The sequence below is a fragment of the Pinus tabuliformis genome, chromosome 7 (assembly GCF_031772625.1).
Source record: "Pinus tabuliformis cultivar Carrire ecotype Pingquan chromosome 7, CPIR1, whole genome shotgun sequence".
Taxonomy (NCBI): Eukaryota; Viridiplantae; Streptophyta; class Pinopsida; order Pinales; family Pinaceae; genus Pinus; species Pinus tabuliformis.
Window position 1 is genome coordinate 2,005,947,487 of NC_142293.1, and position 14,126 is coordinate 2,005,961,612.

The 14,126-nt window shown below is 32.2% G+C and overlaps 1 protein-coding gene across 1 annotated transcript; it reads right to left on the bottom strand.

The window, feature by feature from the left end:
- Positions 1-10,572: 10,572 nt before the first annotated feature.
- On the bottom strand, positions 10,573-12,246 carry LOC149256526 (transcription repressor MYB5-like). The gene is made up of 3 exons (XM_089457452.1): positions 12,105-12,246; positions 11,677-11,806; positions 10,573-11,531 (listed from the first exon to the last, which is right to left on the bottom strand). The coding sequence occupies exons 1-3, from the start codon at positions 12,244-12,246 to the stop codon at positions 10,877-10,879; spliced, it is 927 nt and encodes a 308-aa protein (XP_089313578.1). The 3' UTR covers positions 10,573-10,876.
- Between the last annotated feature and the right edge of the window lie 1,880 nt (positions 12,247-14,126).

A 14,126-nucleotide genomic window follows, 5' to 3' on the forward strand; every position in this document is an offset into this window, starting at 1 on the left:
TCATTAAAAAAATATCAAAATATGATTGGACATCTATACATTATTGCTAAAAATAATATTAGTAAAATCAAACTTATAAAACAAATCATCTGTAACTCAACTTCCAATTTAAAAATAATATTATCAAATAATCAAACTTCCCTAACTCAACTTCCAATTTAAGAATAATATTACCAAAGAGCCCAACTTCAAAAAAACCCTAATCCAACCTCTAATTGAACCAGAAATAAAACGTAATGTTGTGGTGAATTTACACTTAAACAAATATGAAGATATATTACGTATGTGAGGAGATGATCTCTTCTCATCTCAATTTATATTATACATTCTCATTACCTATTCATTTCCATTGCCATACTAAAAATATAGTAAATTTATAGCTCAACGTGAATTTTATGGTTTATAATTATTTAGGAACGTTAATATTTAAATTCTTTGTATCATTTACTTTGAAATGGAAAAGATCAACCAAGTTATTTCATTTTTTTATATATTCACTAATATTAAAAAATTTATTAAAAATTTATATTGATTATTTTCTAGTCTATTTTGGGTCAAATTTAATTGAAGTATTATTGAAAACAAATTACAAAGTGTATTTTTTTTTGTAATTTTGTAATATAAAACTTATATTTTTGAAAAAATATATGGAAAACCATAATAACTTTTTTAAGAAAAAGTAAGGGAAGGATTTTCTAAAAATATTGTAAAATATTTATGTCACTCAAAAAAAATTACAAATTCATTTCTAAACGAATTATCTCTTAATGACTTAGTATGATAACGTGACAAATCTCTTAATGACTTAGTATAATAACATGACAAATCCTCTGTAAACAAGATTACACAAATTAATCAACTAGTTCTTTTCCATGTTTATTTTAAAACTTTAATTAATAAATTGATTGGATATTAATGAAATTTGAGAATACTAATTATTTTGTGTTATCCAATGAAGTCAAAAGGAGTTGAATTAGCCCAATATTCTATATTCTTATTTAAATGGACAACAAAAAAGAGAAACTACTAGCAGAGAGGTTGGACTTTGAGTCACTAAGTATATCAACATCTATATGAGAATTTATAGTGGGTGGAAAGAATATTTTTCTAAGATCTATATCAATAAATTTGAATAACCGTTTATATTTTTTTTAACCCCAATAGGGTTTACTCTATAGTCTTTCCATCATGGATATTTTTCATGTCTTATTGAGACCTTTCAATTTCAAAAGAAAGTTTTAGTTAAATCTTGAATTTTGACCAATCTTAATTTAATCGGAGATTCCACACAACACATTAATATATGAGAATTGAGGATATGATGTGCCTTGAATTTCCTAAGAAAAAGGGATCTATAAGAATTTAATAATAAAGAGAAAAAACAAAATTAAAAAATAATGAATATCATTATGGATTTAACTTTTGAAAGCTAATTCATTGCAAAGTGATCTATTGAACTCTTCCCTTGATACCTATTTCTAATGTCACTTCCAAATATTTAATCCTACAACTTAATATGTATATATTTCTTAGTCCTAATATCTTTACATAATTAATATGTTAAATATATTTTTTGCATTTATATAATATATAATATATTATTTTCATTTTTTAAAAATTAAATAAAAAAATTAGAAAAATTTAATAATAAAGAGAAAAGAAAAAAATAAACTAAATAAATATGTCATTATAAATAATGAAAAACTAAAATTATTTAAGTTCAAAACTATCTATTAAACTCTGCCCTGATACCTAATTATAATAAAAACTTCCCATATTTAAATTTACACTCTAAAATATATATATATATATATATATATATATATAAAATAATATATTATTTTATTTTTAATATTTTAAAATTTATATAAATAAAACATAAAATTTGTAAACAGAAAACATCATGACTTTCAACCACTTCAAAAAAAAAAGATAAACCAAATAATTTTCAATTACAAAGGACAAAATGTATATAATATTTAAATATACTCTTTATTTTTATATATAAAATAATATATTATTTTATTTTTAATATTTTAAAATTTATATAATATAATATTATTAAATTATAAAACATAAAATTTGAAAACAACAAACATCATGACCTTCAACAACTTCAAACAAAACATAAACCAAATCATCTTCAGTTACAAAGGAAAAAACATTAATCTTCAATTACAAAGGTCAACTTACATTACGATTGTATATATGAGAAACAACAATAAAATATAGTTATTTTGTGAATGGGAAATATCATTTACCATTATATTTTTTTTAAGTAAGTGTTGTGTAGGAGATTAGTTGTGTTTGTGTTAAAAAAAATAAAATTATATTAGTCAATTCTAAATTAATAGTAGTTTATAAATAAATGGAGTTATATAGTTTTTTTCGAAAAAACAAATAAATTGAGATGTGAAATAGATAAATTAATTGCTCAAGCACAACTACTTGCCTAAATTTTATCCATGAGGTGTAGACCAATTCGTTTGTGTGAGTTTAGTCGCCGCACTGTGGAAGCAACTCATTGAATGTGTATTTATTTACATCTTATTTATATCTATTTCTATGCAAAGACTTGCTTCAATTAGGATGGGAAGTAATTGATGGTAAATATGTTATTTACCTAAATATAAACTATTTTTTTCCTCAAAAATTTAAGGAAAAAATTTCATTACACAAAAAACATACATGAATATTCCAACCATATGCATAAATTATTGTATAAAATATGTGACCTACCTCTTATGCAAAAAGTAATTTAAGGAAAAAATTTTATTACACAAAAAATCATACATGAATATTCCAACCATATGCATAAATTATAGTATAAAATATGTGACCTACCTCTTATGCAAAAAGTAATTTATAATAAAGTGTAAATTAGTCTTGAATTTAAAAAATATAAAATATAAAAATCCAAATAGACATTATAACAATTAAATATTCACATTTTTCCAATTGAAAATTTCAATTTGAAATTAAAATTAATATGCATATAAACATAAAATAATAAATATATATGTAAATAGTCTTGAGTTAACACAGAAATGTATATAAAAGTAGAATAACAATGAATAGAAAAATAAATTATATTATTGTGGCAACAAATGAGGTGGTTAAGGAGTGGTTTATTAAATTTGAATTTAATAGTTTTGAAAAATTATATATAGTATAAATAGAAAATGGTGCTCATTCACACACATTAACTACTTTATTAATTTAGTTGGGCAAGTTTTATTAATTTAGTGAAAATTTAAATAATGTATTTGGTAAAAATGGTCTAATTTAATTGGTAGATATTAAAATAATTTACTTTTAATAAATATTCAAATATTATTTTATTATTAATTTCTTTTAATATTATATGTAAACTCTATGTCAACATAAGAGTTATACATCTCTTTCATATTAACTTGTAAAAAATACATTTTTGACAAAATAACTAATTCAGTTTATACATGTAACATGTCAAATCAATAAAATTTGTGAATGATATTTTAATTATAAAACATTTTAATGATAACATGTCAAATCAAATATTCACAAGTAGATTTGATTGAAATTTAGTCATAAATATTGACATTGATATTTGTACTTAATTTTCTTTTATATTTTTTACTTTTTAAATAATTTTTATTTTGGACAAATACTATTTATAACCCCATAAAATTATTCACTTCATCTATATAAACCAATTAAAAAATAGAAATTTAAATTTTAAAATTTATTCTTAATTTTCAAAATCTTTAATTTAATATTTAATTTTTCAAAATTTTAGTAGAATTTATAAAATATATTTAAAAGTTTTAAAACTAATTAAAAATCAGTTATTTTTTATTAAAAGCAAAAACAATATAACTTATAAAAAAGTCCACTTGGGCTTGAGTATGCCCTAAACTTGCTTTTGCTTGGCTAAGAGCTAGTCTTTAGGAACGTAATATAAGGAAACAGTTTAATGGCCCAAGACCTAGAGGCATCTGGCAGGAGTGAAAGACCGCCCAAGACCAAGATGCTGGTAGGAGTGAGAGACCGTGGTTTTCCTTGAATAAGGGCGATCAGTCATGAGCTTGTGGTTTTCCTTGAATAAAGGTGATGAGTCACCGTGCATTCCCAAATAACAACTAGAAATTATTATTATCACTCTTGGTTAGACAACTAAATTATAAAAAAAATCCCCCCTTACAAAAAAATCTCACCCTGACAGTAACTAATAACACACAATATCATACCATCTCTTTTATCATCCTACATATACATATATGGGTGCATTGTTTTTGTTGGAAGTTTGACAACTAATTATGTAGATTTGGGTAAAATGTATTAATTATTAACAAGTTAGTTTTATACCAAAACATTGGTTATGTAACTGAGGAGGCTAATAACTATTCTATGGAGAATCATTTATTGATTGAATAGAGATTCCAATCCCTTGCCCCGTGGATGTTTCCTTGACACCCTATCAAGGTTTTGCCACGTGACTCCTGTGTTATTACTTGTGTGTTTGCATTCAGTTTTCCTGTCAGTTGTCTTCTTTCTTGGTTAATCTAAAACAGTGAATGCCTTCCTTCTTTATTTATCAGTAACTCATTCACCTATTTAAACTACAAATGGTATCGGAGCGAGGTTAGTTGAGTTGCTTCATGTTAAATATTGCCAAAGGCTGAGGAGAGGAGCGTGGAAGCAGTGTTGCGTGTTAAATATTGCCGAAGGCTGAGAAGCGTGGAATGAGGAGGAGTCTAGAATGGTGAAGACCAAACCCTTTGCTTGTATTCTCTACATGAGGAGGGGAGGCGAATGTTTGTGAGAAGAAAAAAAAGGCTATGTTGTTGGTTTGGAAAACGTCAAGGGCCACGCACTGACTGGTGGAGTTGAAGACCCTGCGTGCACTGCATATTGTTGGCTTGAAGGGCTGCGTTGACTGCATGCTACCATAGTGGTCTCTACATCCCTGCGTGTGAACCCCTCTGTCATTGACCACACTGCCATAATGGTCTCCGCGTTTTGTGTGGAACCATCGAACCAGAGGTTATCACTTTGCCCTCTGCAGAGACCCATCAAACTATGGTGTGGTCGCATTCTGCGTGGAACCATCGAACCAGAGGTTATCACTTTGCCCTCTGCGTGTTATTGGCCATAGACTTGCATTCTCCGTGGAAGAGCCATTGAACCAGAGGTGACTGTGTGTGGGGTCTACACTACCAAACCAGAACCCATTGAGGAAGCTCCTGCCCCTGCATGAAAGGCAACACTGCTGCGGTGGAGGAGCTTGTGTGTTGCCAGAGGTGCTGCTGCCAGAGCAAAGCCTGCGTGCTACGAGAGGCTTGGCTTGCTTGTCGCTAGAGGAATTCGATCAACAGAAATGGATCCGGGTAATTTTTTTTAAATTTGAGAGAAAAATTTTCAGGAAATCTTTCCAGAAAATTGTCCAAATTTGGAGGAAATAAAATCAAAGGGTATTTTTTCATTAAAATTGAAGGAAAGAAAAACAAAGGATTTTTATTAATTTGAAAGAAAAATTTGTTGAAGGGTTGTTTTTTTTGTTTGAAAAAGGGGGAATTATTTTTTTGAATACAAAGAGTTTTTTGAAGAAATGGAAACAAAAAAAAGATATAAACCTAGTTGAAAGATTGACCCTAAGAGAAAAAAATGGCCAAGATGTCAAATGCAAAATTCGAGGTGGAGAAATTCATCAGCAAGAGCAATTTTTCTCTTTCGAAACTGAATGTTAGGGATCTGCTGGTGCAAAAAGGGTTGCACAAGGCACTAGATGGGGCAACTAAGAAACCTGCAACCATGACTGATTCGGACTGGGAGGACTTGGATGCCCGAGCTCTCAATACCATTAGGTTATGCCTAGCGGATGAAGTTCTCTTCCACATTGGTGAAGAGAGTACAGCTTCAGGTTTATGGGAAAAATTGGAAAAACTATATATGAAAAAGTCATTAACCAATAGAATTTATCTGAAAAGACTATTGTACAATCTTCAAATGAAGGAGGGTTCAAAAGTTGCAGAACATTTGAATGTTTTTAATACACTTATATGGCAATTAACAGATATGGAAGTTAAAATTTAGGAAGAAGACAAAGCTATAACTTTGTTGTGTTCTCTGCCAGAATCATGGGATCACTTTGTAACTTCAATCAACTTGAGCATCGCCGATTCTTTGAAATTTGAATCGATTGTGGGAGCTCTCTTGTTTGAAGAAGTACGAAGGAAATCCAGTACTAAAACAGTTGCATCAGAAGCCATGATAGTTAGAGGACATTCAAAGGAAAGAGGAGAAAATACAAGGGGATCTTCCAAATCTAAATTGAAGCGAAAGAAGTGTAAGGAAAAATGTTGGCACTACAATAAAATTAGACACCTGAAGAAAGACTGTTGGAAACGAAAAGAATCTGATAACCCAAAGAAGGTAGTAAATCAGGTCGATTCAGGTATGATAGACAAAGTTTTATCTACTAAAGAGTTATGTATGATAGATGAAACTTCACCTGTATGTAATGTCTCTTAGGGTTTGGAAAGTTGGTTGTTAGACTCTAGTGCTTCTCATCACATGTGTCCACACAGATATTGGTTTACTTCATATGAAAATGTAAATGGTAGTTCTGTGTTTATGGGTAATAATGTATCATGTCAGACTATTGGGATTGGGAATTTCAAGATTAAAATATATGATAACACAGTTAGAACATTAACTAGTGTTAGAGATGTATCTTATTTGAAGAAAAAATTGATTTCTTTGGGGGTGTTGGATTCATATGGTTATAAGTTTACAGGTCAGAATGGTGTGCTGAAAGTCTTTAAAGGTGCCCTAGTTGTTATGAAAATAGAAAATATCGGAAATCTTTACAGACTCAAAGGAAGTACTAAGATCAATGAAGCAGAGATTGCGTCAGAAAAAGAAGAAGCAGGTACTCATCTATGGCATCAGTGATTGGGTCACATGAGAGAGAAAGGTCTTTAGATACTAATGAAATGTAAATCTCTTCCTGATCTGAAATCTTTGAAATTAGATTTTTGTAAACATTTGTGTGTATGGAAAATAGTGTAAACAAAGATTTAAAACTGGAAATCATAATAGTAAAGATATTTTAGACTATATTCATTCTGATTTGTGGGACCATCTCCTATTGTATCATATGGAGGTGCTCTATATTTTTTAATGTTTATTGATGATTTCTCCCATAAAGTTTGGGTCTTTATGCTAAAAAAGAAAGCTAATGTATTAAATGTCTTTAAACAATTTAAAGCAATGGTAGAGAAAAGAATAGGCAAATCAATTAAATGTTTAAGCACTGACAATGGTGGTGAATTCACTTCAATAGAATTTGAACAATACTGTAAGGATAAAAGAATTATTAGACACAAAACTGTTGTTTATACACCTCAGCAAAATGGTGTTGCTGAACGTATGAATCAGACTCTTATGGAAAGAGCCAGAAGCATGATCAGCAACGCTAACTTGCAAAAGGAGTTGTGGGCAGAAGCAGTATCCACTGCTTGTTATTTAGTTAACAGATCACCTTCAGTAGCAATTAATTGTAAAATTCCTGAAGAAGTTTGGACAGGTTAGTCTTGTGATTATTCACATTTAAGGATATTTGGCTGTGATGCTTATTCTCTTATTCCAAAAAATTAGCATTCAAAATTAGATCCAAAATCGAAATGTTATGTCTTTGTTGGGTATAACTATGTAGTGAAAGGATACAGGTTGTGGGATCCTACGTTACGGAAGATAGTCATTAGTAGAGATGTAACATTTGATGAATCTTCTTTTCTAAAATCAAATGTTGAAAGAATTGAACAGGAACAGGTATCACCAAATCAAAAAGTTTAGTTGGAGGCTAGACCTTTCGGTGACAGTCAAAAGGAAGAAGAGACTTTTGGAGAAAAAGGTGTTGAAGATACAAAGGACGTTGTTGAAGTTTCTGAACCAGTTCAAGTTTCTGAACTAGTGCAGCAACCTGTCACACTAAGAAAGTCTACAAGGGAAAGAAAAACTCCCAAAATGTATGAAGATTCTGCTTCATCTTTTGCTTTGATTACTGAAGATGGGGAACCTTCTTGTTATTAGGAAGCAATAGATGATAAAGATAGCGAAAAATGGAAAATGACTATGGAAGAAGAAATGGATTCCTCAACCAAGAACAATACCTGGGATCTTGTAGAACTTCTTGAAGGGAGAAGTTTTGTTGGATGCAGGTGGGTCTTCAAACTGAAATGGAAAGTTGATGGAAGTATCGAAAGGTATAAGGCGAGACTGGTAGCAAAAGGGTATTCTCAGGTTGAAGGTATCGACTTTCATGAGATCTTTTCACCAGTGGTAAAAATTGTTTCTATTTGTACTGTGTTGGCACTAATTGTATTACTTAACCTTGAGTTAGAACAGTTAGATGTTAAAACAGCTTTTCTACATGGTGATTTAAATGAAGAGTTATATATGGAACAACTAGAAGGTTTTGTACAAGGTCGCAGCAGAAGATTAGTTTGCAAAGTCAGGAAATCATTGTATAGTCTGAGGTAGTCTCCCAGACAATGGTACAAGAAGTTTGATTCCTTCATGGTGAGCGAGAACTTGATAAGAAGTGAGTATGATCATTGTGTATACTTCAAAAATTTCAATGGCATATTCATTATCTTAGCTTTGTATGTTGACAATATGCTTATTTCAAGAAAAATCATGGAAGAGATCAACAGGTTAAAGACTCAGCGCTCTAGGACATTTGATATGAAGGGTCTTGGAGCAACAAAACATATCTTGGGCATGGAGATACATAAAGATAGAAAAAATCGTAAGGTTTGGTTATCATAGCAGAAGTATGTGGAGAAAGTACTTGAAAAGTTCTGTATGAACAATGTGAAACCTGTTAATGTTCCATTAGCTTCCCATTTTAAGCTTTCTTCGGTTTTGAGTCCTAGAACTGATGAAGAAAAGCAGTATATGTCTCATGGACCATATGCAATGCTGTAGGCAACTTAATGTATGCGATGGTATCTACCAGACCTGACATTTCACATGCAGTTGGAGTTGTCAGTAGGTTCATGGCAAATCGAGGTGAAGAACATTGGCAAGCAGTGAAATGGGTGCTTCGATAAGAGGCACAAGTGATCATTGCATCATCTTTAATGGTAGTGAAGGATGAGTCTACGGATACGTAGATGCTGATTATGCAGGTGATTTGGACAAAAAAAATATCTACTACAGGTTATGTATTTACTCTTGAAGGTGGAGCAATTAGTTGGATGTCAAAGCTTCAAGAAACAGTTGCATTGTCCACTACCAAAGCATAATATATAGCTACTTCCCATGCCAGTAAAGCAGCAATTTGGTTAAAGGGTTTACTTGATGAGATTGGAAGGTCGCACGGGAAAGTGAATGTACTTTGTGACAGTCAAAGTGCTATTCATTTGGCTAAAAATCCTGCTTATCACAGGAGAACCAAGCACACATTGATGTAAGGTATCATTTTCTCAGACATGTGCTTGATGGCAGAAAAGTAGCTCTTCAAAAGGTCCATACGCAAGAGAATTGTGGAGACATATTCACAAAGCCAGTTATAGTAGAGAAGGTGCGATGGTGTTTAGCTTCTCTTGGCTTGCAGAAAAGATGATGAATGGGCATGGGCAAGGGATTAGGAAATTGTTGTCAAGGTGGAGTTTGTTGGAAGTTTGACAACTAATTATGTAAATATGGGTAAAATGTATTAGTTATTAACAAGTTAGTTTTACACCGATGCAACTAAGGAGGCTAATATAAAATTGATGAATGCCCCGAACTATTGTATCGAGAATCATTTATTGATTGAATAGAGATTTCAATCACTTGCCCCGTGGATGTTCCCTTGACACCCTGTCAAGGTTTTACCATGTAACTCCTGTGTTATTACTTGTGTGTTTGCATTCAGTTTTCGTGTCAATTGTCTTCTTTCTTGGTTAATCTATAACTGTAAATGTCTTTTTTCTTTATTTATCAGTGACTCATTCAGCTATTTAAACTACAGTTTTATGAATCACTATTAGCATAATCTGGCCTAGGCAAAGTCAGGTGGTCTCACGACAATGTTAAAATGCAATGTTTTTTACTTACAAGTTAAGTGGCTCTCACGGAATTTAAAATGCAATATTTTCTACTTTCATTCTAGGATATTTAGAAGAAAGAAAATGGTGATTGGTCACATCGTTATCTAAGAATATCCTGGGCATAGTTATGCTGAGTGATCGACAATCCAGAGTTCAGCATTGCCCCACGCATTGCGTCAAATTACCACTTGTGCGTATGTGACATTTTATCCTTAGTACGGGTTCTGTTTACAAATAGATCTGCTGTAGAGGTTGTACGTCTTACTCTGGGAATAAACTCACATCCCGATAACTTTGATGTCATGTTTTGTTAAATCAGTGATATACATCTCCTTTATTTGGAGCAAATTCCTGAAACAAAATTAGTTTTATGGATGTTGTTTATGCTTCAAAATAATGGAGTAAAATAGCTTCCATACATAAGCCCAAGTCTGATCATTAATAGCTTCCTTATATAAGTCCAGGTCTGACCATTAAGAAACAAAAGCGCATGTTCTTCCTCAATATAAATAAGGAAGGCAAGTCTAAGTCCGTGATTGTTGTTTCCCCATGCACGATTCCCTGAATCTGTGCGTTGAATCATGCAATGCAGTCTTTAAAAGTTTAAACATTTCAATGGATCTACAAATTTACTGTTCCATACTTTGTCACTTTCATGTGACACAACATGTTACTCAAGGAATCTTGGCAGCATAAACAAGACATGTCTATAACGTACTTCATTTTTACAACTATTTCATTGCGAGATGTAGAAAGGGTACGGCCATTATGTGTTTTATCAGGCCAATCCCTAATCACATGAAAGACAGCTCGCCCAAATCTAAGAAGCTAACAAAATACGAGGAAATAAAATCTTTATAACGTGGGCATTCCTGCTGAATCAAGTCACAACAAGAAGTAGAATCATTTTCCTGCAATATTATACTTTGACAGAGGGAAGGGGAGTGGGGCTGGTGCTGGTGCTGATCATCTGTTCCATTGCTAGTGTTTGTTATGCTGATTGGTTGAAGGCCATTAACCTCTTGCAATCGGTTGTACTGAGAATCTCCCAAGCAATCCTCCAACAATAATTGGCACCATGATTTGGAGGTATCTATTTCCATAGCATGATCATCTAATGCTTTCAAACCGCCTTCTTGATGAATACCATAATTGGTATCCGGTACATGATCATAAGCATAACTATGAAGATTGTCTCCATCTGTTATAGCCGTTGGAGAGGGTCTGACTGCCCTCGTTTTCAAGGGTTGAATTTGAGAGGTATAATTTTCTGTACCTACGACTACTTTACCATAACTTAACGGAGAAGGAATAGCCCTTTCTTTAAAGGGCTTCTGAAATTTGGGCTCGAATTCACCTCTTTGGACCCTCTTGCTCAACTGGGTATTCCAGTAATTCTTTATTTCATTGTCAGTTCGACCAGGGAGTCGCCCTGCTATCAACGTCCATCTGCACAATACTAAGTGATATTAATCATCCTGTCATATATATATATATCACTGAAAGGATTGTGTTAAATTCGTTTGAATGCCTATGCAAACATTCTATATAAAATTAGATTGTCATCAGATTTCAAAAAATTCGAGTGGCATACCTATTGCCAAGAAGACGATGTAATCTGACGAGAAGTTCGTCTTCCTCAGGGGAAATATTTCCTCGCTTAATATCGGGACGAAGATAGTTCAACCAACGCAATCTACAGCTTTTCCCACTTCGTTGGAGACCTGCAAAAACAATTTCTTCAGCTCAAGCTTGTTCAGGAGAGGAAAATTTATTCGAGGAACTTCAGAGATGCTTGCTACAGTGGTGTACAATATTTTTAGTAAATCAAACCATATATACTGCTATGCCTCATAGGCCTAACAGCATCTTATTTTTGTGGTGCACAATATTTTTAGTAAATCAACCATATATACTGCTATGCCTCATAGGCCTAACAGTATCTTATTTTTGTACAGGCTAGTCTACAAATACGCATTATTCATGGACATTCTACTCTTCATAATAGGTCAAAAGTCTCACCTGCTTTCCTGGGAAGATCTCTCCATTTACCAATGCCATGAGTTTTAATGTATTCAATCAAAATCTTGTCCTCGCTAGCAGCCCAGCGTTTGAGATGCTCCTCATGCTTCGAAGAGCTCCCATAACCAGGAGACCTACCCATGATCTATGACCTGATCGATCCAACAAATAGTCAACCAGCAGCTTATAGCTTCCAGACACCACTTCTCGATTTCTCCCCTTCGCAGATCGAATAATAAGATGATAATATATAGAGAGAAACCACTCGACCACAGCTTGATAGCAATTTTTTTAACAATTTTTGAAATAAAGTGGGCCTCGTGATCCTACTAGAACATCCCGATGCAATTAATAAAGTCTGGCCACTTCCGGACGAGAGCTATCAAGACTAGAGCGAAGTACAACCAAATGTGCCAACAATGTGTTTCCACGTTAACAAGTTGATAAATTCTGTTAATGATGTGATGTCCGTATCGTAATTATTCACTGCTTCGTTCTCGGCACGGAGCGCATAAGATGCTGAGTTTTACAGGGCGTCTCAAGTTCCTACCAGTCAGTCTTATGCACAACTGCCCTTCCTCAGATAACATGCAGAACACCATGGCAGAAAGCATATGGGACATTCCAATGGCGATAAATTAGTTTACTTAGTTAAATTTATGACAAACTCCACGTGCAATGTATTGTGGCATAAAGTATACATAAGAATATGTGTGTAAGTCCAAACGCAATTTTGTTTGTTCACAAATTTGAGGCATGCCAGACATAGACCTATAGTTGGATTCAAATGGCAGAAAGCATATGGGACATTCCAATCGAGGTATTAAATTTATGACAAACTCCACGTGCAATGTATTGCGGCACAAAGCATACAAAAGAATATGTGTGTGAGTCCAAACGCAATTTTGTTTGTTCACAAATTGGAGGCATACTAAACATAGAGCTATGGTTGGGTTCAAATTTGGTAGACGTCAAGCTTACTCTTAAAAGATAAGCCTTAAAAAAGGCAGACAGAGTGCATATAATTATTACTGATATGATTCTCTTTCTTTTCTGATTTGAATTTAATATATTCATTATTATTAATAATAGTATCTTTTATGTTCCTAATTAAATTCTTCATCACATGGGGTTCTCAAATTCAAGGTGTTTAGACATATATTTTGATGCATGTCCATGTGTATAGTGGCGTGATAAATGATTTGCTATGTCATAAGAAATTCACGTTTTTTTTTATCTCCCAGGAGATTCACATGTTCTTGGAATTCTTCGAGATATGTATTCGAAATTATTTGGTTTGATCGGTAGAGTGAATGAGATGGTAAAAGTTAAATTACAATTTGTGTTGATACATATATTGGGATAAGTTGGGAGATTGCAATATCATTTCTTTATGATATGGTTTTTGTTTTATGATGGGATGGGTGTGTTGGAGGTATAATAGTTTTCGCTTTGTCTGAATTTGTATTTATAAGTTATTTATTAGAGTGATTAAATTATAGATTATTTTAAATACGATGTATATTTTTTTTAATTATAGTTAGTTGTTTTTATTATAAATTAATGTTTTTAGTATAAATATGATATTATTATTGTTATTTAATTATTAAATTTTACGGTTAAGGCTAAGCCACACACCAAATTAGTGTATTGTGTAAAAGTGAGTAAATAAATCTAAGTTAATGATTGATTTTATCATTTAAATTTACATCATATTTTAATTATTTAATTATATGTTAATTTTTTAGATATAATTTAATATATCATAATTGTTTTTCCAAGGAAAAATCAGCAACTTTCGATTAATAAAACTAGAAAGTTACATAGAGTAGAGGCACCAAACATTTAGGAATTGTCCCAAAAGACTGGTGTATGTGCTTGACACACACATAGTAGCAAAGTTACAAAAAAATAAAAAATAAAAAATAAAATTACAATTTGCCAGATAAACTGGACTTTTCTTTTTTGCCTTTTTTCTTTTGGACTTTTTGCCAAACCCCAAGTGATGGAGTAGTAGTAACA

Excerpts from the sequence above, each read along its gene's own strand:
- LOC149256526 (XM_089457452.1), bottom strand. The coding sequence starts at position 12,246 with ATGGGTAGGTCTCCTGGTTATGGGAGCTCTTCGAAGCATGAGGAGCAT. Across the intron at positions 11,807-12,104 it reads AGATCTTCCCAGGAAAGCAG|GTCTCCAACGAAGTGGGAAA; the intron begins GTGAGACTTTTG and ends TTGTTTTTGCAG. Across the intron at positions 11,532-11,676 it reads CATCGTCTTCTTGGCAATAG|ATGGACGTTGATAGCAGGGC; the intron begins GTATGCCACTCG and ends AGTATTGTGCAG.